The sequence below is a fragment of the Linepithema humile genome, chromosome 4 (genome assembly GCF_040581485.1).
Source record: "Linepithema humile isolate Giens D197 chromosome 4, Lhum_UNIL_v1.0, whole genome shotgun sequence".
Classification (NCBI taxonomy): Eukaryota; Metazoa; Arthropoda; class Insecta; order Hymenoptera; family Formicidae; genus Linepithema; species Linepithema humile.
The window spans coordinates 30,573,234-30,598,012 of NC_090131.1; the positions used below are offsets into that span (position 1 = coordinate 30,573,234).

At 33.1% G+C, this 24,779-nt stretch overlaps 4 protein-coding genes across 7 annotated transcripts; 3 read left to right on the forward strand and 1 right to left on the reverse strand.

Moving 5' to 3' along the window:
- Positions 1-1,831: 1,831 nt before the first annotated feature.
- On the reverse strand, positions 1,832-6,577 carry LOC105671138 (Biorientation Defective 1). The gene is made up of 3 exons (XM_012365068.2): positions 6,264-6,577; positions 2,206-6,062; positions 1,832-1,997 (listed from the first exon to the last, which is right to left on the reverse strand). Exons 1-3 carry the CDS (start codon positions 6,393-6,395, stop codon positions 1,895-1,897), a joined length of 4,092 nt encoding a protein of 1,363 aa, XP_012220491.2. The 5' UTR covers positions 6,396-6,577; the 3' UTR covers positions 1,832-1,894.
- A 151-nt stretch (positions 6,578-6,728) lies between these two features.
- Positions 6,729-22,226, forward strand: mino (glycerol-3-phosphate acyltransferase mino). 4 transcript variants are annotated; one of them, XM_012365047.2, is made up of 14 exons: positions 6,729-6,841; positions 6,972-7,127; positions 16,219-16,337; positions 16,418-16,596; positions 18,706-18,864; positions 18,926-19,320; positions 19,454-19,877; positions 19,956-20,121; positions 20,239-20,423; positions 20,498-20,687; positions 20,754-20,977; positions 21,041-21,151; positions 21,255-21,447; positions 21,610-22,226. In XM_012365047.2, exons 3-14 carry the CDS (start codon positions 16,229-16,231, stop codon positions 21,795-21,797), a joined length of 2,523 nt encoding a protein of 840 aa, XP_012220470.1. In that variant the 5' UTR covers positions 6,729-6,841; positions 6,972-7,127; positions 16,219-16,228; the 3' UTR covers positions 21,798-22,226. The 4 variants fall into 4 exon arrangements, with proteins under 4 accessions (XP_012220470.1, XP_012220471.1, XP_012220469.1 ...); XM_012365048.2 differs by lacking the exon at positions 6,972-7,127 and having other exon boundaries at positions 6,823-6,841; XM_012365046.2 differs by lacking the exons at positions 6,729-6,841; positions 6,972-7,127 and adding an exon at positions 10,250-10,786.
- A 597-nt stretch (positions 22,227-22,823) lies between these two features.
- On the forward strand, positions 22,824-23,824 carry LOC105671130 (anaphase-promoting complex subunit 13). Its single transcript, XM_012365051.2, has 2 exons — positions 22,824-23,179; positions 23,431-23,824. The coding sequence occupies exon 2, from the start codon at positions 23,455-23,457 to the stop codon at positions 23,689-23,691; it is 237 nt and encodes a 78-aa protein (XP_012220474.1). The 5' UTR covers positions 22,824-23,179; positions 23,431-23,454; the 3' UTR covers positions 23,692-23,824.
- On the forward strand, positions 23,771-24,762 carry LOC105671129 (AN1-type zinc finger protein 1-like). Its single transcript, XM_012365050.2, has 2 exons — positions 23,771-24,193; positions 24,280-24,762. The coding sequence occupies exons 1-2, from the start codon at positions 23,771-23,773 to the stop codon at positions 24,658-24,660; spliced, it is 804 nt and encodes a 267-aa protein (XP_012220473.1). The 3' UTR covers positions 24,661-24,762.
- Positions 24,763-24,779: the final 17 nt, after the last annotated feature.

The window sequence follows — 24,779 nt, forward strand, 5'->3', positions numbered from 1 at the left end:
ATGACATGGCAAAATATTCCGGAAACGATTATAACAGTGTTCCGAAAACGATTGAGAATTAACAATGATTACATAAACTTTGTATTGTACGCACAAGTACGTGTAAAAATGATAAAACTTATAACGTTATCAAACAGTTCATATTGTATGTAATAAAGTTAGAATTTCAAATTAAAAATTAATACACAATTGGAATTGTTACTTTGAAATGTAATTCTTTTGGAAACTTGTTTATAAGCGTATTGAACAATGAGTAGAGTAAATAATGAGTAAATTAATGCATACTGTTAGTTAACAAGTATATAAAATTCGTTTTATTTGAAAGCAATTTTAATGCTAAAAGACTTATAAACTTTAGTTTTATAAACTTACGCAGTTATAATAAATTAAAGATTAAAAAAAAATTATAATTTTATAATATTTTTATAACGAAATAAAATATATATCTTTTTGTATACATATTTGTACAGACTTATTGATATTACAAAATTACTGACAAAACCAAGAATGCATTTATTAAAGTGGCTCTAAAAATATGCGTGATGTAACATTACATAACTCGCACCATTATACTGCTTTCGCAATCACAGAAAAAAAACGCTTGTAATTATGGAAACTAATAGAAATAAACATAATTAAGTTATTTTTGTAAATATCTAAACAATGAAATAGTAAAAAATAACAAATAACAATGTAATATTCTAATTACATTTTGTTATTTTTTACTAAAAAAATGTAATATTCTAATTACATTTTATTTTTTAGTAAAAAATAACAAAATGTAATTAGAATATTACATTTTAATTGTTATTTTTTACTATTTCATTGTTCAAATATTTAAAAACATAATTATGTTTTAAAACAGTGATATAAACATAAAATGATAGGAAATATGAAATTTTATATATATACAGAATGCGGCGGAAAATACATATGGAAATACATTTGGATATAGGGTGATTCCTTGTTAAAAAATTTCTTGTTATATATATATAAAATATAAATTTTTTAATTAGTTCTTTCTAATCAGTTTTCCTTCTGAGATAAATCAAATCGTATCTTAAAATTTAAGATTTTGCACATGGCGCTTATTTAACATTTTTTTTATTTTATCGTTATGTAATCCATATCTTGAGTTTTTAATCATATATATCGGCGTTCTGATTATAAGAATACTCCTATGAGATAAAAAAAATTAGACCACTTATAGCATAAAAGATAAGAACATATATGAAACTTATTTTCCAGAACTAATGATATAGCATGTAACGCTCATAAATAACAAGTTAATAATTACAATTGCAGTATTATATATGTATATGTGTGTATTGTATATATATATATATAATTTGTTATATGTATATATGTATATATATATAATTTGTTATATATATAATTCATATATTATATATTTTGTATATAATATATATAATATAATATATAATATATATAATACATAATATACACTGTTATACATTTTTAGTGAATCAATTTAAAGTGCTGCCTATAATGTCGAGAAAATATTTTATAAATATATAACTTTATAAGTTTATCATTCACATGAAGGTATGTATAATATGTAAGGATATCTATAAATAATTTTATTATTCCATAAAACGTTCAAAACTTCAAACATATGAGTATTTAATATATTATGAAACTAAAATAATTAAAGATATCGTACGCTGGCTTATTTTATTACTGTTTTATGGTAATGTAATAAAATATTTAATCAGATTATAAGCTAAATGTACAAGGAATCACCATATTATTATTATTATTATTATATATATCTTACTATACTTACTATACGAGATAAGAAAAAAATGTGTTTTAAAATTGTATGATTTATAAATTTATTCAACACCTGTACGAATTCATAGCATGGTACTAGCTATGTCTGGTTAGATCGTCTACTTCGACGAGAAGAACTTGAAAATAACAGACGTGGTTTATATAAATCATCGCTTGAGTATCGTTGGCTGCTTCTATTGCGGCTGCAATTTTAAGATATACTAAATTAGATATCAGGACAAATTTTCTGAAGTAATATTTGAACAAAAACATTCATAGTACTTTATGATAAGTTTAATTTATGCTGCTTAGAGAACTGGCACGAAATATACGAAATAAGCAACAAAGTAAAAGAAAGATACATGTATAAATCTATATTTCATAAAGATGTGAAAAACAGATAACATGTACCTCCTTTCCTCCTTGATCACGTTAGACGATGTTGTCTTCTCGCTTGTCGCAGATACATCGCTGTCTGGGCTCAATGGCATGACAAAATTTTCGCCATTCGAGATCCCCTGCGAACTGCATAAACTCGAGGATCTCGGTTTCTTGGTGAATTTTCTCCTCTTCACATTGTGTACGGCATCCTCATTGGGCGAGGATGACGATGTTCGCTTGTGACCGTCATTGTTATTATCCGAATTATTTTCCATGATGTCTGATAAGGGACTAGACGAACGTTTACGCGATTTCGGCAACGGTGGTGCTGCCATGGACTTCGGTACTGAAGAAACTATCTTGCCACCTAGACTTTCTATTATATCTTCCAACGACGAATTCTCCACCAGTTCTAGAGATTCTAAGAAATTAGAAAATTTTTCCGACTTCTCATTATCAGTTTTGAAATAACGACAATCTTCATTATCCTCGCTAATAATGAAGGATGAAGATCTGATTTCTATACAATCGCCGTGTGATCCTGCTGCGTCAGGTTTTAATGACGCACACATCTCTGCTTGTTTTTTAACTTGCGATTTGTCGTCTCGTATCTCTAACCGGTTATCGTTCCGCGCTTCTTCATTATTATCTTGAATTTCCACTTGATTGTAATTTCGCATTTCTGCATTCTTCTCCGTCGATTGTTCGGTATTATCAGGATCCATAAATTCTAATTTTTCTGGAACTGCAGCTTCTTCTCGCCCCTGTGACATATGCTTTTTCTCTGTTCGCGAACTATCCTTTTTTGTATCGACAATCGCATCTCTCTCGTTCTTAAAAATCTTCTTGAAATTATCCTTATGTCTTTCTTCCGATATTTGTGAATCCTCGGTATTTTCAATGTGCGATGTTGAAGAAGCATCGCTTGAAGAGATAAAAGATTGTTGATACGAATCATCGGACTGTGCGATTTTCTCGTCAATTTTTGAATTTTGCGTAGTCGTTTTCTCCGATGATACATTTGTCACTATTTCACTTAAGGATTGCTTTATACACAACTCCATATTGGATAACGTCGGCTTCAGATCAGAATGTCTGTTTAACAATTCGTTTGTACAAGGCTCAGCTCCTAACATTATTATAGATCTTTCGTCTAATCTTAAACTAAGCTCGTGCTTCTCGGGATAAGGTTCCTCGTACTCTTCATCAGGAATCTCTATGATTTGAACTCGTTCGTCATCCGGCACACCTTCGAGATTGTCGCCATCCCTTATTGTGCTCGACTGACTCGATTGCTCTATTTCCTGTGTATCATTCTTCTCCACTTTCTTATCCTCTTTAAGTCTCTGCTTTTCCATTTGTTTTCTAAGTTTTATTAGTTTCTTAGCTTCGTGTATATTCTTCGCAAACTTTGGCTTCTTAATCTTCACGTCGTCGGGAATTGATTCATCATCCTTGCTGGACAACAGTCTTTTCTTCAGAGGTAGACTTGTATCGCACGAATCTGCTTGCTCTTCTTTTTGTTTGACGTTAGTTTTATGCGTACTGTCTGCTTCCATTTTCGAACGATTCTTGTCCAAAACATTTGTCAACAGTTGCGAACTGCTTTTATGAGATAATTTACATTTTGAAGATTTTGAATCAGTCACTTGAGTTTCCTCGATACTATCTGATGTTTCGCTACCGGAATTAGTGATGTGATTCTCCTTCGTCAAACTCGATGTGCCTGATTTGTTGCTAATCATGTTGGAGTTAGAACTATTGGATGGTGAGGTCTTGCTGTTCGAGCCATTCGAGCCGTCTCGGTCAGTGGAACGCCGATCATTCGAGTTTTTCCGCAAACTTGAATGATCATCTTTCATCTTCGATTTTTTTTCCTCCCTACGCTTTTTCTCTTTAGATGGACTATCGTTCTTCGAGTCTTTCCTATCCAATTTTTCGCCGCGATCCGAACTCTTACTTTGCTGCGGGTAATTTTTCGCATCCTTTTTACCGTTTGTCTTCTCGCCGCTTGCTTTAACATCTCTTTTGACATCTGCTTTTCCAACCTTATCTTCTTTCTCATTTTTGAAAATTTTCTTTGAATCCGACTTTTCTGATAAATCCGTTTTGCTGCTGTGACTTTTACTTTTACTATCTTTCGACAATCGTTTCTCGTCTCGTTTTGCTTTATCCTTTGAATCTGATCTTTTATCCTTTCCATCCGCAATTTTTTCTGACGTTTTGTTACTTTTGCTTTCGTGATGAGCTACAGGGAGATTTTTTGACGACGATGATGACGACGATGACGATGAACTCTTGTGGTCTTTCCTGTCTGATTTTTTGTCCTTTGGAGAATCCTTCCTCTCTTTAGTTTCTTTGATAAGTTTAATTTCTTTATCCTTATTCAATTTTTCTTTCTCTGTTAATTCTTTCTTCTCTCGTAGCTCTCTAATTTTTTCTTTATAGAGATCTTTCAGATCTTTTGCTTCTTTATTAATATTATCCTTCTTATCCCTGTTATCTTTCTTTTCCGTTTCCTTCTCATCCTTGAGTTTATTGAAATTATCTTTTAAGTTTTCTGAGAGATCTTTAGCTTTGTCAGAACTTTCTCTTATTGGATCAATTTTATCTTTAAGTTTATTCTTATTGTGTTTGTTATGCTTCATACTGCTGTGACTACTTGTTTTCTTCTTCTCGTTACTTCTATCTTTGTAATATTTTGTATCTTTGTTACTGATTTTTTCTTTTGTACTTTTTGATGACTTGATGGTTTCGCTATCTTTGTTTTTTTCTTTCGAGCTCTTATGCTCATACTTATCTTTTATTCCACTATCTGTAGCATCGCGAGAATTTTCTTTAAGAGATATTCCTTTAGTACTTTTAAAATCCTTCGAATCTTTATAGTCTTGTGTGTCTTTACTTTTGGAAAAGTCAAAGCTGCTACTTTTACCTGTTTTAGTTTTAGATGAATCAAATTCCCTAATTGCTTTAAAATTGTCTTTATTATTTTTAGTTTCACATTTATCTTTTGTTGCTTCGTCTTTTGATGTATCATGCACTGGTGTTAAACCGTGATTAGAAGAACCAAAGTCTGTTACTATCGACAATCGAGAGTCTGAGGAAACTTTACTAAGCTGAGAATCTTGATTGCTACAATCAAAGTTGTCCCGCGATAATTCATTTGAAAAATCTGGGCTTCTAGATCTATGACTCGTCAATTCCGAGATTCCCGATAAATGTGAATCGTTGGAAATATTGGACTCATTTAAGTTCATAATATCAATTGGTTCAAATGTTGGACTAACCTCTTCTTCTTCTTCGTCCATTTTATCATCCGATCTTCCAGATATATTTAAATTCAAACTACTACCAGTCTTATTCAGAGTTTTACAGACTTCATCGGACATCTTTTCTTCTAAGAAAATATGTCCATTTTCTGAACCATCCTTATTTTTATCTTGATATACTTCCTCACCTGGTAATTTCTGTTCATCATAAGTTTTATCATTTTGTTTTTCATCAATATTATCATGCGCATCTATAGATTCAAGAGACACGTCTTTTAAACTGTTCTTATCAGACTCTGGTGAGACTGGATCCAAATCTTTAGGTAATAAATCCTTAAGACCACAAGCACCATTTTTTTCTTTTATTTTTGGTCGCTCTATACCCAAAAATTTATATACTACATCTTCTATTTGTGGCATAAAAACTGAATAAACCTTGGGATTTACCACTTGATCCACTATTCGTTCTACACCAGCATCCAGATATGGAGCATCATGTATATGTTTTCGCAAAGTTTCCCTAAGCTGATTCTTGTTCAAGTCTGGTTTCCATACTTGTTTACTAAGGAAAGAATTTACTGAACCTTCAACCCTTGTCCTTAGATTTTGATATGCAGGCTAAAATCAATTAATAACATCATATATTACATATATATAATAATATTTACGTTACAAAAGTAGTAGATAATATTGTACTTTTAAGGGCATTTTTATGTTTAAATATTAAATTACTAATTCTGTCTAACTTACACAAATAATCTTATAAAAAAAGTCAAAATTCTTACAAAACAGATTGCTACCAGAAATTAAATTGTTCACCTTTGTATCAACATCAGCGATGCATTCTTTACGAAATTGATCAAAAATGCCTCGAGATTTAACTTCGCCTACAATATGATCGATCAACCGTGGATCATCAGCCATCAACGTGTTGGATAAATCTAACTCCATGGCGTTCAAAGCAGAATCAGATTTCACTCGTCATAAAGTAAGAAAAGCTATCATTTTTACTCTAATCAACATACACTGGCAGAATTATTTCGTCAAACAGCACATATAGCAGCCATTGTGGTCATTCCTCAATATTAAACTTTATGACGGATGCACATTGCGTTCGATTCACATTGAGTCCGATGCACATGTACATCGCATTCGATGCAGTGGTACCAACTAATAAATAAATGTGTCGTACGCAGTAACCAATCAGCCTTTTTCTTTTCTAGAAATAATACATTAGAGATACATCATAGTGCTTCTATTTCTATTTCTTATGATAAGTGCTTTTATGTGTAGTAATTATGATCTATATCACACTACGCAATCTTGATGATACATTTTAAAAACATGTATGAAACTTTTTGAAACTTTAGAAACGCAAAAACAACGTATTATGCAAAGTAAGTACATTTTTATAAAGCATTATGTCTACAGTTAATTCTTTCCTCATCAAATTTATTTAATACCAACATTTACAAAAAAGATAAAACGAAATGGTCTGTCGGAAGTCATCTTACTTTCACATGTTAGGTACTGCCGCTTGAAAGTGTACATATACAGTTTTTCACATGAAAGTTGATGGATAGATTACGTGTAATATTGCAATTGACAAAATTGTTCCCCGAATACTTTCCGGACTAAAGAAATCGAAGTGTCTGATCGAGAAATTGCAGTGTTCGTGGAGAGGTGAGTTATCACGGTTGATTATATTTAACCGCTCTGTGAGGTTATGTTGCTATTTTACATGGTATTTCTTACATACACATATATGAACAAAGAATAATTTTTTCGAATTATATTTATATATGATATATGCAGCATGTTGATATATTAATATGCTTCCATATACGTAATCAGGAAAAATTATTTTCCTAGTTCTTGTGTCGCAAACGTAAGGATGAAAGTGTTGTTAAATAACGCATGATAAATACGCACAAGAGATATAAATGTGATGCATGTAGTGATATTTCAAATTTATCTTCCGAAATTGTAATTTTGTGAAATAACTTTATTATATGTTCATAAATTTTTAGAAAAAAAATTTTTTTTTTAATTTTCTCTTATAATCTTGAAACTTGCGAAAGTAATAGTTCGAATAGAGCTCTCTTAAAAACAACTCCAATATTTGATATGAAATCGATAATTTATATGCAACTATTTAATCAATTTGCACGAATCGCAAGTATGGCTGTTATCCGTATCTTCTTGAACAGCCGACTGGCTTGCGAGGATTTTAATGCACATTCGCAGATTGACGTACAATAAGAACCATTATGAAACGCCTAATGGCTTTCAATAGGATTAATTCACTACTCGCGTGACACGAAACTGGCTGCCGAGTGTCAGATTGTCATCATTTTCGCTAGTCTAAATATCCCAGAATAGAACAATACGTTTATACATATATGATGAAAAATAGACTTTAATTGCGTTTTGTTTAAATTAATAGAGCAATAATCGATCAATATTCTGCCATTTGACTAACGATTTTTACTTATTATTTGGGATTATTATTTGTGCAATATTTTTAGAAGAAATTCTTTATTTGTCAGAAAATTTAAATCCAGTAATGGTTAAATCAAATGTATTATTAAGTGCATGGTCGACTTTATTCTTTGATCGTATTGTTAAGTTCGCGAATGCAGCCGGATGCAGTCGCAGTCTGGTCTCTCCGGCAATCGCGTCAAAATGTCATTGTGTCGGCGATGATTTGCATTACAGCTTCTGTCGAAACGAGTGTATATCGTTGCAACACCGCGTCGTCAAACGATATGCACTTTGAACGTTGCTTATCAATGTTGTCGTATGGAAAATTAATTGAACAAGTGATATGGATTAGACACTGATTAGATGGCTTGAATGTAATTCGAATTATTTCGTCGATAGATTTGCAATCAATCTCTTAAATAATTTTAAGTAATTATGAAATATTTTTAAAATAGTCTTTATTCTCTACTTGTCCCTATTTCCTAATGTCTCAATTGTGTACACAGTCTTATTGTTCAAAGTTTACGATTCGATATATGTTTGAACAAGAACCACATGTGACATACTTTGTAATTTGAACATTTCCATTGCAAATCAACTATTCCTTTGGCGCTTATTGTGCGAATTTTTTGAATAGTTAAAATTCCTTAACGATTTTCGATCAAGGGCATGTTTTTAATTTTTTTTATCCTTTTCGTGACGCTAATACTAATTGCATTTTTTATTTAAATGTTTGAAATTAATTATGAAGTTGGTAGCCAGGTTCACAACGATAAATTAATTGCATACGTGAAAGTTGTGGGGTTTTCTGAGATCAAGCCATCATTGGGATTGACAAAGCTGACAAACAGAGAAAGTTTTACCGCTTGAAATTGCTTTCTGCAATTATCTCTGTTGCGAATGAGCGAGATGATGTAAAGCATGATTTTTTCAACTGAATGTATGTACACCATGGCAGACTGTGCTTCGCAATTACTAAAGACAACTGTACGTACTAAGAAAAGGCTGCATCAGTAAAGTGTCAAGTTTGAATGATTCTTCACTTTTATTTATCGCACAATAAGTGTGACCGCTTGGGGTTATTGTTTGATGTTTATCGAATGTGATTGCATCCAGATTATTCTTCAATAGAATTTGAAGCCTAGATTTTTTATATTGTGCATATTTATTCATTTATTATATCTCTCACTGTGCGTTATGATAGGAATTTATTAGGTGCTTGCAAAAGTTCGTATGATTTTAAACCCATTTCTATTTATTAATAACAATACCATAAAATGTAATATTTTAATCAAAATATTTGCCATTGCTTTCAACAACTTTTTGCCACTTTTCGGGCAATAATTGGATCCCACATCGATAAAATAAGTCATCTTTTGAGGCAATCCCTTAACATATTACTGATAATCAGTAAATCATCATACAATCGACTAGAAAAATACTTCTGAGAGAGAAACAAAATTAAGCAAAATATATGGAATTTTCTTAGATTGCGTGGTTTTTAGAGAGATGTTAGAAGATAGTTTTAAATATGAAAATGTGAATTTATATACATATATACATACATGTTGATCGGTAAGACACGTGTCAAGTGAATCTTGGAGTTTATTTATGCAACAAAAACTGTTACTCATTATGTGATACCATGTTAGTTTTAATTTTTTGCGATAACAAAGCACAGCAATCGTGCATACACTGGCCTTTGATCTTAGAAGTTTGTGATGGTAATGTTTCAACCACAATTAGTTGTTATGAAGAAATTTGCATATAAATCGATACGTAAATTATATTCAAATAAATGCAAGTCATTCTAAACATTTAAAATTATTTTTCTCGAAAAACATAAGCAATAAAAGGAATTGATTTTACATAATTTAGCTGTTTCTTTTGTGAAGAATCGCTTTTTCCTACTGTACTAGGATTTACTGGATATTTTCTATATTACGTTGCACATATCGTTATTTCCTCAGAGTGTCTTTCTACAATTGTAACGATGAATGGGGATCTATTGTATTAACATTATCATATCTTTTGATGTTTTTTTTTTATCAATCAAGTCCGAGAACTTTATAGTCACATCACGCGTGCTCCGCGTGCTTTCTCGAAAGAGATACAAATTTCGGCACAATGTGCAAATTGCCTAAAAAGTGTCCGATACAGTATCGTCCGAGAGATTTTCCGTGATCGAATTTTTATTTGTATTATAGTTTGCCCCTCGCGCATCGCGTGATCCAGAAGGTCACGGCGCGCGCGGATGTGCAATCCCCTTCCTCTTGGGATGCCTCGAAAGCATATTCGAATGTACGCACGCATGCATCGCACATCAGCGTAGTAAAGTCAGTGAGTCAGTGAACCGTCCTCGGCAGCGGGTGCGGTGACGGCGGCGCGATTCTTACCGGTGGTTGCTTTACGTGTTGCGGTAGAAAGTCGACGATACTCGACGGCATCAGATCAACCGAATCATCCAGGTGTGATCGGCACGGTATCATCGGAATATTTAGAATTCAGAGTCGATTGTTGAATTTTTTTCGCTTATTCAGCATTATCACGAAACACTTTGCTGATTCATGTATCTCATGGATGAGCGATCGATGGCGTACGATTGTTGGTTCCACACCTGTCAAAATAATCCCGCGACGCTGCTAATACACTGATCATCTGGTCCAATGAAAGCGATCATGTGCAAGCAGTAGCTGATCGATTGATCGGCGCGTGGTGTGCATTTTGGACAGTTCTGTTCTCAGCTCCGGTGATCTTTCGAGTTAAACTGTGTCGAAAGAAGCGTCGCAAACGAGGATGTACGGCCTCGTTGAGATCTTTCTCTTCTGCGGAGTGATCTGCTACTTTTTTAACCTCAGGTAATTCAATCGTAAAGAAGCGATTTGTGATATTGATTTATATAAATATTTGAATGTACGATTAAGATAAATTAATTCGGTGATACTGTGCAATTTTTGGCACTTCTTTGCAGTATTATACTTTATACCCGGTTATACTTGTACAAAGAAATCAGCGATTTTGTATATTAATTAATTTTTTATACACAACTAAACGGAAAATTATTTTATTTTTTTATATTTACGCTCGATATATATATATATATCGCACGCAATAATTAAAAAAAATCAGTTACATATGCAATAGGTCGACTTCGGTTATGACATTTTAGAAAAATACAGTTTGCATGGTCCTTTCATAGTCGTTTCTTCCGCTATAGTCATCAATATTCTTAGATATGTTGAAAGTGAAATTTGTAAGTCCTTCTTTTGTGATTACTTATTTTTAAATGTAATTATGATCGTCATTATATTGAAAGACAGTCTCGTAACGTTCTTATATTAAAAAAAATTGTTAAAATTGTAAAAGCAGCTTATTATGATTCCTTTTTACAAGTCAATGTATGGAGAGACATTTGCCTGGCTTGGTCGTGAAAAGGAATCATAATAAGTTGCTTTTACAATTTTAACAAATTTTTAAAATATAATATAATATAACGACGTTACGATACTGTCTTTCAATATAATGACGATCATAATTACATTTAGAAATAAGTAGATCACAAAAGAAGAAAAACTTACAAATCATACTTCCAATATATTTAAGAATATTGATGGCTACAACAGAAAAAACGATGAAAGGATCGATCATGAAAACTATTTCACTAAAATGCTATAGCCGGAGTCGACCTATTGCATATGTATGTAATTGTAATGATTTTTTTTAATTGCATGCGGATCCCAAAATGTATAATAGTTACAAATGAAATTCAGAGTCAATGCACGATTTTATTTATGTACATATATAAGTATTATTAAGAATTTGTAATTTTTACACCGAAGATTTAAACAAGATATATGGCCGAAACGTTTGTTATTATTAAGTAAAATAAATAATTGAGTATCAACAACCGACTCTGGCTTTAGCAGCTTGTTTTAATATTTGAAATTAATCATTGATAAAAGAGCCAAGATTACTATTTTTCGCTTTTAAAAATTTCCAAAAATATAACTTTACTGAATCACCGCCATCTTCTTTCCTATTCATCGAATCATTCACGTGAAAGAAAGAATTTGAGACAGCTTAGCTAAACAAGGAAGTATTTTGAGACAGCTTAGTTAAACAAACGTGACATAGATATCGAAAGGTATTTCAGCAATGCTACAATGTACACAGTATTTTCACGTGTGTGTACGATGTACTTATCTTGAAGGAGATAAGCTGATGTTTTGTTCATTTTTAGAATGAAACATTTTATGAATTGAGATATTTTATTGTTAGATCTCATATAAAAATGCAATGTGCATGACTTTGTTTCTCATCATTCGCGAACTGCATTTTGTCGAGCGTGATTCCCATGCTGATACATACAAGGCGGCGATAATTTTGTTTCTCATGACGCGTACGTGAGTTAATCGTCGCAGATTCATGTTGAGCTAAAACACCCCGATTATTTATTGCACTAATTGTTAGTACAATAGTTTTTGCTTCAAACTGTGAAAAGAAATTATTTTGAAAAAATATAAAAAAGTAAGAAGCGCTACAGCTTTGGAATTATTTGAATTCCAATGAAAATACGCGATGTAATTTTATACATTTTGAAACCAATGTCGCAAAAATTCATGCAAAAATTGTATTCTTATTTATATTAAAAAAAATTTTTATTTTTGACGCGTACATTGTATGCCAAGGACGTTGTTTGCTGTGAATAATCGGTAGTTTCCATTATGATTATATCGATTGCCCATTGAGTTCGATAAACTAGTGAATTATGTTATTACTGGATGTATTTTAGTTTCGTCAACAGTACAGAAGTTTTGATGTCGATAACCTGACCTGTCACGACGGAAACAAGTTCATAAATCTATATTGACGTCAAGCAAACTAGCAAAACACAGTGAGCGTGATATATCAGACGGTCTCGATTCCAAAATTAAAGCGCAGTTAACACAATGCTAATAACTGGAATAAGTGCTTTCAACTCTCATCACGAAAAGTCAAAAATTTTCATTTTGTTTTTGCAATATAAAGAACTAATTAAAATGGCTAGTTTATGAACACTTAAAAATATCTGGTTTGTGTTTTTATTGTGTTATTTTTGTAAAAACGCATTATATAAATTATATTAATTGCAATTTTACATTCGTAATTATTAAATTCTGATTATTGTTGGCGGTCTAATTTAAATGATATTGCATTGTCTTTGCTAATTCAATAAAAGAATATGGTATAATAAATTTAATCGATAAGTTTTATTTAGTCAAGATGTCAAATTCAGTTGAATACTTTATAGAAAGCATAAACTTTATAGTTACGCATATGATATACAAATTATGATACGAATTATCAATGTGTTGAAATGATTTGACAGGCTTTTGAAAAAGAGACGAAAGAGACTATCTCCTCACTCATGTTCTCACTTCCATTGTTCCATCCATCTGTTCAAGAGACATTTATGTTTCATTTCAGAGCAACAATCTCTACTTTTCTTGAATTATGTGATTGCATCGTTCTTTTCCGCTCTGCGTTTTCCCTCACCCTCCCGCTGTGATCGAATTTCCTTATGCGCGCATTATTCGCGCGATAAAGTTATCAATGAGTGGACTTTGACAGTTATTAATATGTCCAAACACTTGTCTTTTCTGTTTCTTATTTTTAGCCTATATTTAATTGGGCTGAAGTACTCAAAAATATTATCGATATACGCTTGTCATTATCTGAACGATTACCAATATTGTTGCGCGATAATATAATATGTACAGCATGCATTTATGTATGTAGACACACACAAATTAGCTGAAATACAAGGGAATAGATACACTCGTTTCTCACATAGAGCAACATTTAATCCCCACTTTATATAACTGATACGCGATACTGTGTACGCACGAGATCTTTGTAACCAAAGATTCCATATACATTTGATTTGTAATTCCTCGCGATAACATTGTTTCTTCAATAATATAATTGAAGATTAATACTTCGCAAATAACTGTTATTTATCCGCGACGAACAAAGATCATACTTATGCATAACTAGTAATATTATTATTCACAAATACTGTATATGCGTTTAATTAAAAATTCTTGCATTTCTTCACAGAGACAGCTTATAAAGAAACAAGTTGGAAAATAGAAAAAAAAACTCATTTTTTATATTTTTTTGTATAATTATATTATATTCCTAATGTTATACAATAATTGATGTGTGAATAGTTAAATTTTATTATCATCGTATTTGATAAATTTGATGATAGCAATAGATATCGTAATTTGACCCCGTTGTAGGGTGAACATTTCTAGTTTATACCGCGTATATACAAGAATTCCTGTCTATTGAATGCAAAAATTGCGCATTGCGACCGTCATGCATCATTACATTAACTATTGTGAGAGCATTGTCATTAGATTAGGAATACGATACGATAGTGCCATATTTCATCATGTATCACGCCAGAACTTTTCCCATTCACACATTTTGCAGCATCCGTTTATTTTTCATAATGTTGGCAAACTCTGGCGATAATCACGCTCGCTTTAAAGCGATACATGCACACACAATATATATGTCTCGATTAGCAGAATACTTTCGAAGGTTTTCTTTGCCTTCTTGTAATCTAATGCCAAGAGAAGTCACGTTAAATTAAGTCTATATAGTGTTGTACGATTAATTCGAAAGGTCACTCGTTCAAAAGCAATTATTATATGCTCGCATGTCAGCATTATTGCGCTTTTGTCACGAAGTATTCTACTAATGGGAACATTAAAATAATCTTATTACTTTTCCGTTTCTTCTGTGTGCGGTGTTCAGCTTCTTTCTTTTTGAGACAAATATCCGATTTGAGACAAACTGCTATCTTATTTTTAATTTTTTTATTTTTAAATGTTCTTTGTTATTTATATCATCATATCATATCTACAAAAACAAATGTATCAAGATAACGAACGGACATTGAAACCATCGTCATATTGCTGGATTTAAATCTCGATGCTGAAAATTATTTGGACATTTAGGAAATGTCAAATATTATTGTGGAACAATGGAAGATAATTCATAAAAATGTATTTTTTTAATTGTATTTATTTTTTTTTGCACGAATATTAATCATATTTTTTATTCTTCATGTGTACTTATACGTGCTACGCTTTTTCTTTGTCGAGTGTTTCTCTCATGTCCTAAACGTGCTACGTCATTGCCGGGATCGTATGAGTCTAATCGACGGTAACTCATGGCAATCTCTCGCTTCTGAACCATCACCATAAAGTACGGTCTTCGTGGATGATTGCGCTCGTGATAACTATTGCGCGGTGCATATGTCGGAAATCGCGTGTCGTATTATATCGAAAAAATTACTGGTCAAAATTCTTTCTATTTTACTTATTATAACATGTGTGATTGCCACGCGTAACACTTGAAAGTGCTAAATCAGTAGAAAGATTAACATGTTTGCAAATGTTAAATTTTCTATTTATATAAAAAAAAAAAAACTCTTGGACCATGATCTAGCTTTGATAGAAGCTTATTACGCAAAATATAACATTTTGTAATGAAAGCTAATTTTAATAAATGCGATTTTTTAATTGATTGAATTTGCTATTCATTTGACATAAATGAAATGATTCTATTTTATTTGCGAATGAATTCGATGTAAAACCGGACTTAGAGATCCGATGATTATTTCGTAATTACACATTAAATATATGACAGTGTATAATTATTTATGCTTTATAATATTGAAAAAGATTTATTTCTTAAGTATTTGAATAATAATGATATTCAATCTGTTATAAATAAAAGGCTATTGATAATTCAATACTGAAAAATATTTATTTGCTTGAGACATTTGGTAAAAGAAAAAGTGCGTAAAAAATGAGAAGAATAGATATCACGTATTATTAACATTTGTTCTATCTCGCGAATGAAGCGTGATTGGTATATCTTGGCAATTTGCTTTCGTAATTATTATGTGGAAGATTTTCCGCTTTCATGATTTTTCGAATCGCACAATGCATTAAGTTGACGACGAGTCCGTGACGAGTCACGCATCATGTCACGCAATTGCGGATTCGATAGCGGATTGATTGATTTTAGATTCACTTTTTACACAAAAAAATTTGCAAATTGTATGTAATGTTTATCATAAATTAACCGATAAACTAGTCTTACTTTGCGACACGATAAAACTCTGTTTAATCAAGATTGTCACGAACAAGATTCGTTTTTTTTTTTTCCTATTATGAACCATTTTTCTTCCTTCAATTAATTCCTTATTTTTGTTTTTAATTAATTTTAGACCCAATAATATGGTGGACGTGTTATCTACGCGTCTGCAGGAGGTATATGCCAAATGGGAAACCAGGACGGAAGTTACACGAAATGTCGAACCAGCGACCACTCGATATTCACTAGACGGTAAGATTTTTTTTTTTGTACCAAATGGACTTTTGCAAAATGCACTTTAACATCCTGCTAAATATGCTTTATAATTATAGATCTCAAGCGAGCTGGACAACAGTTCCATCGACGAAAGATTCAGGACAAAGAACAGTCACGTAAGATACGTGAGAGCTCGTTGTTCAAGATCAAGGAGACTGAGCCTTTGGCGCCTGCGATCAAGCAGAAGTCCTCGTTTTTGCAGTATTGCTGCAACACTTGCACGCCTGCTTCCCGAGTGAGTTGTCTTGATTTGTTGTTACGCTCTGCAAAAAAACTATTTGTCACTTTCGCGCTCGTGATAACTATTGCGCGCGGTGCATATGTCGGAAATCGCGTGTCGTATTATATCGAAAAAATTACTGGTCAAAATTCTTTCTATTTTGCTTATTATAACATGTGTGATTGCCACGCGTAACACTTGAAAGTGCTAAATCAGTAGAATTAACATGTTTGCAAATGTTAAATTTTCTATTTATATAAAAAAAAAAAAAACTCTTGAACTATGATCTAGCTATGATAGAAGCTTATTACGCAAAATATAACATTAATAAAAGCTAATTTTAATAAATGCGATTTTTTAATTGAAATGACTTAAAATCAAGCCATTATCGATCATCAATTTTCGCGTGTTAATTGTCGATGTGTAGCTGTCGCGCAATTTCACGCGTGGGCGTGCATCGGGCATATTGAATTGGAGCGGTGTAGTCATCGTTTAAACTATTTAACTTGCCAAACTTATCGTTAAATACCAACGACTTCATTGTTTCGACTTTGATTGCTGCCGAATATTAGCCTATTTTCTTTGACTTAAAATTCTAAATAATCATAATAATTAATTTTAAATTGTTTTATTAAAAATATAATAGACTGACAACGAATCTATATACGTTCAAACACAGCTCATTGCACTTTCAGTTCGCAAATGCATGTCACGACGACAGTTGCATTTGTAATTGCAGCCAAACTGTGTGATAATAAAAAATAAAAGAAATAGTCGGGCACGTAAGCTGTGGTTAGTGTATAAAATTGCAAGAAGGGTTTCTTCAGATGGCATCGTACACTAAAAATACACTTAGTCGAAATTATTTAGCCGGATACTACACTCGGTCTGTGTCACCACGTAGATTTCACAAACAACCTTGCATATTATTTCTTACAATTTTTGTGTCACATTTTGTCCATAGAATGCTCATAATAATTTGTATTAAATGCCATTTATTAAATCAAGCCAGACTGTATTATCGATATTATCGGTACACATTTGATAAAACTACTTTGCGCGCTGTCACGTCTGTGATCTATTTTCGACACACAGCTAGAGTGATCGTAAAAGTGTGAAAGAATATAGCGAGTGATGACGATTCAAATAAGTCGCTTGAAGATTATCAGTCGCCTTTAAAGAGATTCCAAGAGATTCCGAGACGACTTTTCTTTCAACGGCATTTTATTATTTAATTTGCGTAAAACACGCGCACATGTCTATGTGGCATCATTCGTATGTATAACCCCATCGTGACTGCGATATATTATTACAGCAGCATAAATTGAACTTCCAGTGCTTTCAACAGATCAGAATTGCACGGATTAAATTTGAGCCAGCAGTGCTCTCGCGGTACACGCAGAACTGCAGCTGTTGTGTTCTCGTTACCTAATTAGAAGACATACCGTCCTAATACGCATTTAATTATGTAACTCTTTAGCCGCCTCTCATCATTCTATTATCTTCAAATAACGGCAATTAGCACGCACGTTCGCATTGATGTCGTATAAACGCGAGCTTCGGCCTGAAGCACGAAGTGACAAATATTTTAGACAGCTATGATTTTTATATAATTCTATTATTTATTTCGATAACCAGAGACCAACTTTATGTTCTTGTAAAATTGACGTGAGAAATTTATGTTTTGGAAATTGTGTTTAAAGCGATGACAAAGTTGCATTTACAAATTTATCGTAGACAATGTTTATAAAAATGATTGTCATTATATAATAGTGATGATAGCAGTACGATTATCTTTCTGATGAAAAACATGTATTTATTATTCTGATGTTAAAAAAAATGTGCGAGGAACCGCGTGCATTTTTATTACGGTGGTGGTGGCGCATTGTAATCGTTCGTGGATATCCAGAAAATGTGAGTTAATAGGAATGTAAAAAAGATAGCACAGTTATGTTTTAATATAAAATATCTTGAACATTTTTGTTAGATGGAAAAACCGATTCTAAATGAGCTTTGATTAGAAGATTCGGTGACTTTGAGAAATAATCTGTATATATTCTCGAGAGATGTATTCCTAGAAAATGAATGTCAAGTAATATTTTATATATTTTTGTGTGTACGCAGGATTTGTTAGTGGATACTGTACTCAAGCAACAGCAACAATCGTTTGGTTTCAACATACTTCTGGTGAAACCGGGCTCTACGCTTATATCGAAGCTGTTCAATTATGTGTCTACCGTTTCCAGTTTCAAAAAATATGACTATCCGATGGTTACGGAAACGGTAAGTCTTGAACGATGAGTAGTTTTTGCTTTCATTTAAGCTCATTCTCCGTATGCCACAGGTCTTAAACGACGAAAGATTGAAAGATGCTATCAAACTAACCACTTTCGAGGTAGTCAACAATGAAGCTTGCAGCGAAGAGAAAGCATTCGCGAAGACGAAAGCCAGGGCCAGGAGTATATTACAACAAATGGAAAGCAGATGCAGCGACGTGCTGCTGAAAATAGTTGCATGGCTTTGCTACAAATTGCTGCCCTGTTTTATACAATCCGCCGTCGTGTTGCCTTCTCAGATGGAATTGCTGAAAAAGGCGAATGATACCGGCCTACCGCTCGTGCTGCTGCCTCTCCATCGCAGCCATTTGGACTACATAATGATCAGCTTCCTGATGGTCGTGAATAACATAAAAAACCCGTTAATCGCGGCAGGGGACAATTTGAAGATTCCATTTTTCGGGTATAAGCTCAAAATATAGCACTATACTAATCGTACTAATAAATATTTAATGAAACAATAGTTTTTTGATCTCGTCAATAGTGGAAAAACTAATAATCTACATTGTAATTCTTGATATGGAATTGATGGATAGATGGTTTCTGAGAGGTCTAGGAGCTTTCTACATCAAGCGGCGTATCGATCCAGTAGCAGGACGCAAGGATCTTCTCTACCGCGCGACCCTACAAACGTACATCATGGAGAGTCTTCGTGCCGGACACAACATGGAGTTCTTCGTGGAAGGTGGCCGCACAAGAACCGGCAAGCCTTGCATGCCGAAAAGCGGCATTCTGAGTGTTATCGTCGACGCTTACATGGATGGCACTATTGAGGACGCATTGTTGATACCCATAGCGATCAACTATGAACGATTGGTGGATGGGAATTTTGTTACGGAACAATTAGGGCAGCCGAAGAAAATGGAGACCTTTACGTCGGCGATCAGTGCTATATGGGCGACTTTAATTGGCCATTATGGTATCGTCAAAATCGATTTGTGTCAACCTTTTTCTCTCAGGGTAAGAATGAATTTCCTCTGCGTTGAATAAAATTTGCCACGATGATAAGAATTGCTAACGCGAAGCGGTGATCAACAGGAAATGGTGAAGACCTTCCAGACTCAGCAAAATAAATTGCTAATAAGATCTCCGTCGGAACGATCTTTAAAATACAGCATGTCTAATTCGTCTCTTTACGGTACAGATGTCATTGTGGAAGAACATCGCCAATTGGTGGACAGTATCGCTCGGCATGTTGTGTACGGTAAGTCAAAGTGATGATTGGCTGCTTTTATCTGCAGTATATTTTATAAATTGAATCTCTTATTAAGCACATGCGAATTAATTCTTTATTAATCTCATGTTATCTAATTGCTTTCAGATTCGTCCAAGTCTATGCCGATTATGTCGACCAATGTTGTTGCATTTTTACTATTAAATAGGTTTAGGGATGGTTGTACATTAGACAAATTAATAGAAGCATTCGATTCGATACGGCAAGAGCTGGAATTCAGCGACAAAGATGTAGCATTTTGCGGGGAAAGCGTCGATATCATTAAACACGCAGTTAGTAGACAATAAGTGAAGGGAGTTGCTGCCGAGAACGAATCGAGCAAATTTATTAATCATCGAATTTGCAGTTGATTATCCTGGGTCCGGGCTTGGTGACGCAGCAACGACAGGAAATTACCGAAGCCGTCGATGGCGGTCAATCCTACAAATCGAATGTTGTCATTGCAATCCGTCCTGCATCGATTCTGCCGAATGTGATTGAGCTGTCGTACTACAGCAATACCATGCTGTTGCACTATGTTTTAAACAGTGTGATAGGTAAGACATCCAACGTCATCGACGACGCTGTTTGATTTTGTAATGCAAAATCTGTTATATTTTCAGTAACTGCTTTGTATGCTGAATTGCAGTCCCAGATTAACGATCCCATCGCGATCGCCGAAAATAATATTACAGTGTACCAACACAATCTGCTTGAACGAGCACTTAAGTTGTGCGACATTCTTAGGTATGAGTTTATTTTCTGCAGGCCTTGCCAGGAACTGAGAGATATAGTTCTTGAAACAATACAGAACTTGTCGCACACGGGCATTATAAACCAAAAAGAGGTACGCTTATTTTGATCGGGATCGCTTTTATTTGATACGTTATAAAAAAAATTAATTTAACAGGAAGCTTATCTTGAGGATGAACTCTGGAGTAAAAGGTACGCGAAGACTTTTGATGACAGTTCGGACGAGGAATATTCGAGAGAACGCGATATCCAGAAAATCGAATATAAAGTAAATTGCTTTAATATTGCATGTATACGTGAATATTTAATCATACTCTTGTGTTACATTAAAAATAATTTCAATTTATATAACTATTCTGAATTGTTTCTAGCTGAGCTTAACGCCAGAACACTCCGCTCGTATGGAATTCCTTCATACGATGTTGCGACCATTAATTGATACGTATACGTGCAGCGCTTTTAATTTAATGAAGTTAGTCGGCCGAGAGCTCTGCGAGCGAGATTTAGTCCAAGAAGTGCTGAGCGAAATTAAAACCAATTTGGATGGAGGTATAATTAATTACGGTGAGTTATCATATACATAAAATTTACCCCAATTAGACTTAAACATTTAATTACATAAAAAATAATTATGCTGCAGTTCTGTATTGCATAAGTGTGCTTATACAGATCTAGTAAAGATATTTTTTCCTATTGAAATATCGTGATATTTCTTTGATACGATAGGGGAGAGTTTATGCGTCGACCCGATAAAGAACTCCTTCAAGCTTTTCGAAAAATGGAACGTTCTGGAATGTCACATGGAAGGAAAAATTAAAATTTTCTACTTGAAAGAGGATTATGATAAGGATGTAGCAACACAAACCATATACGATACAATAGCAGCTTTCAAGTGGACCAGAAATGTGGATTAAAGCATGGGTGATATTTTTGCTCCAAAGAAAGTCTCTGAATCATTATTTTTTATATCTTTTATAGGGAAATTCTTATTGTGTGACATATATCCGTCTAGAAGTTTGATAAACGGTTTTCATGAACACCGTCATCAAATGTGTGTTAAAGTACATGTAGCTTGTACATAGTATTTTTTTAAACAGAAAAAGTAAAGAAAAGCTATTTACTTGTTGTAATATATCACTTGTGAATGTTCCTAAAAGTTCGTACAACTCACAAAGTGAATTTCTGTTTAATGAAAACTGTACAGATGCAACCATAGATCTGCAACGTTAGTTGTACGTACTTTTACAAATATAATAAACTTTATTAGGTAATGTTACACATCATATAAAAATATTGCTATTAGTAGTTGCTTGTTAATAAAGACATTCTTTCTTTAAATAAAATTCAATAATTTTTTTATTTTATTAGAATTAGAATTAGAATAATGTATTTTTTATAACAAATAACTTGCAAGTTGGAGTTAACTTTATATCCTAATAGGAGGATGCCTCATATACAGCCTTCGAGTTTTGTAAAATTGCTTTATGATTGAAGATGCTAGATTAAATATTCAAATAATATTAGTTATAATTAAAATAATAATAATTACTAGAAATTCTGTGTGCTGTACGGTGCATTTTTAGTTTACTAAATCGCTCGCGAATTGCTGCAACAAGGTGCATAATCTGATGCAGACGTATCGAACGTGTGAGTGTAGGTATATGTGTGTATGTGTGTATGTGTGTATGATCGTAATGTATGAGCTCAGGTCCGTGGATTTGCTAAGCCTAAATGACTATGCGGTTCAGTCATCCTTGCGAAAGAATACAATATTCGACAAGAAATTATTCGATATCCAATCCTTTCAACATGGGCTCTATTTCAGTAAATAATGCACTGACATTGATATCAACTACAAACATAGAGAATTTCTTTTTTAACGTTGGTGGTTCTGAAAATTTGCGAATATGTTCTAAAATTGGTCAGTACATCGATTGTGTATCACACAATGTAGTGAAAATTACAAAAGTAAGCAAATTTACTAAACCATCTATGATCTTATTGGTCAACAATCTAGTAAATTTGCTCAATTTTGTAATTTTCACTACATTGCGTGAGACACAATCGATGGCAGAAGACCATTTAGGGAACAGTTTTCTTTTCAGTAAATGCAGATGGTTGTGTGATCACTGTGTTCTCTAACTAAATATTGTCGTTATTTCATTGGCAATAGAATTCATTACTTCAGTATTTCATACAACAGTAATTTTACTAATTCTACTGATTTCAAAGTATCTGAGATCAAATATTAGCGAATATAACGAATTGCAAAATCTTCCGAGTTTTTTGACAGCTGGTAAGTGTTTAGAAACCGTTAACATTATATAGTAATTGCTAAAAATAGAAATCAATAATTGCTATTCATGCTTTGAAAATTTTTAGCGATTATATAGATATATTAATAAATATTTTACATTTTAAAATAAAAATGTGGATTGGCACACAATTATTTTCGATTTTATAATCAATGTTCACAAACAGCATAAAATTTGTTAGATTGTTGAATTGTTTATAAGTACATTACAAGAATAATAATATTTTCTTAAGCTTGTGTTGACTGTCATTTACAATATGGACAGTCAGGTATGCAGAGACGGTAGACTGATAGGTGTGATTGATGAAGCTTGGCGCAAGGAACGTTTGCCTATCGACGACATCTCAACACCAGTAGCTGAATTGCCTGATCCCGAGAGTGATAACGGCGATTCTCACATGACATTAAAGGAGTTAGAACAGAAATGGAGTAATTTGGCTTTAAGTTCTCTCAGTGACAATCATTTGCACTCTCCAACGCCTCTGCATAATTGAACATTTTGGATCTTCCAAGTGTTTGAAGAATCATTAAGAATCAGATCTAATTACAGTCTATATTTATAATTGCATCACAATGGAATTTCCAGAAACTGGAAAACGTTGCTCAATAAAAGATTGCAAGTTGTTAGATTTTTTGCCATTTGTGTGTGAGCATTGTCAAGCCACTTTCTGTAAAGAACATTTTCATACAATATCGCACGAGTGTTTAAAGGCAGAGAATCCAAAGCCTATTTTAGAAAAGCCAGTCAATTTTTTGTGTTCTAAAGAATCTTGCAAGGAAACATCGCCAGTAGAAATGCCTTGCATCAAATGTAAACAACATTTTTGCCTGGCACACAGACATCACGGATGTTTGGAACTAGATGAAACAGAAAAAATTCAAAAGCTGAAGAAATGGCAAATACCAAAAAAGCAATTTGCAGAAGCAAAGGCAATAGTAGATAAACAAATTGCAGACAGCTTGAAGAAGTCGAAAAATACAGCAATGGCGAATAAAGTACTTATAAATATTATTATATATTATATAAAAAAATGAGTATACCAAGAAACGTTGACAAATTTCTGTCTTTCTCTGTTTTATAGGTACAACTTATGCGTGTTAAAGGTTCTGCGATTGGTCCCAAAAATGTATCAATGAGCGAAAGGTGTTATTTCCTTGTGAGTTTACCCCTCACGGTTAAGAATAAACATATATGCACACCCAAAGGTGTTTTTGTCAATGCACAATGGACTATTGGCAAATGTATAGATTCAATAGCTGACACACTCAAAGTTCCAAATGACAATAATGCAGTCGCCACAAATAAATTGCGATTGTTCCATCATTCTAATGGAGCTTTAATATGCGGCGAAATGGATACACCTTTGACAAAATTATTTGAAGATTCTACTATTGTCGATGGACAGCATATTATTCTGGAATATTCTGACAATATATCTGTAGATATGTCTTTATATAAGTAGATCTCTATTGTACTACTGTGGTTTTGTTTTTCCTGATAGTTTTTTTATAATATAATTATACAGCACAAGTCTAACAAATAAACGATCATATTATGGAAATAATGTAATGGCTTTTTATA

Bases quoted from the DNA above. Each gene is read 5' to 3' on its own strand.
- LOC105671138 (XM_012365068.2), bottom strand. From the start codon at position 6,395: ATGGAGTTAGATTTATCCAACACGTTGATGGCTGATGATCCACGGTTG. The intron at 6,063-6,263 runs GTGAACAATTTA...AATTGATTTTAG, and splicing joins TCGCTGATGTTGATACAAAG to CCTGCATATCAAAATCTAAG. The intron at 1,998-2,205 runs GTACATGTTATC...TTAAAATTGCAG, and splicing joins GTGATCAAGGAGGAAAGGAG to CCGCAATAGAAGCAGCCAAC.
- mino (XM_012365046.2), top strand. From the start codon at position 10,725: ATGTACGGCCTCGTTGAGATCTTTCTCTTCTGCGGAGTGATCTGCTAC. The intron at 20,122-20,238 runs GTAAGTCAAAGT...AATTGCTTTCAG, and splicing joins CGCTCGGCATGTTGTGTACG to ATTCGTCCAAGTCTATGCCG. The intron at 20,688-20,753 runs GTAAGACATCCA...TTATATTTTCAG, and splicing joins TGTTTTAAACAGTGTGATAG to TAACTGCTTTGTATGCTGAA.
- LOC105671130 (XM_012365051.2), top strand. From the start codon at position 23,455: ATGGACAGTCAGGTATGCAGAGACGGTAGACTGATAGGTGTGATTGAT.
- LOC105671129 (XM_012365050.2), top strand. From the start codon at position 23,771: ATGGAATTTCCAGAAACTGGAAAACGTTGCTCAATAAAAGATTGCAAG. The intron at 24,194-24,279 runs GTACTTATAAAT...TCTGTTTTATAG, and splicing joins ATACAGCAATGGCGAATAAA to GTACAACTTATGCGTGTTAA.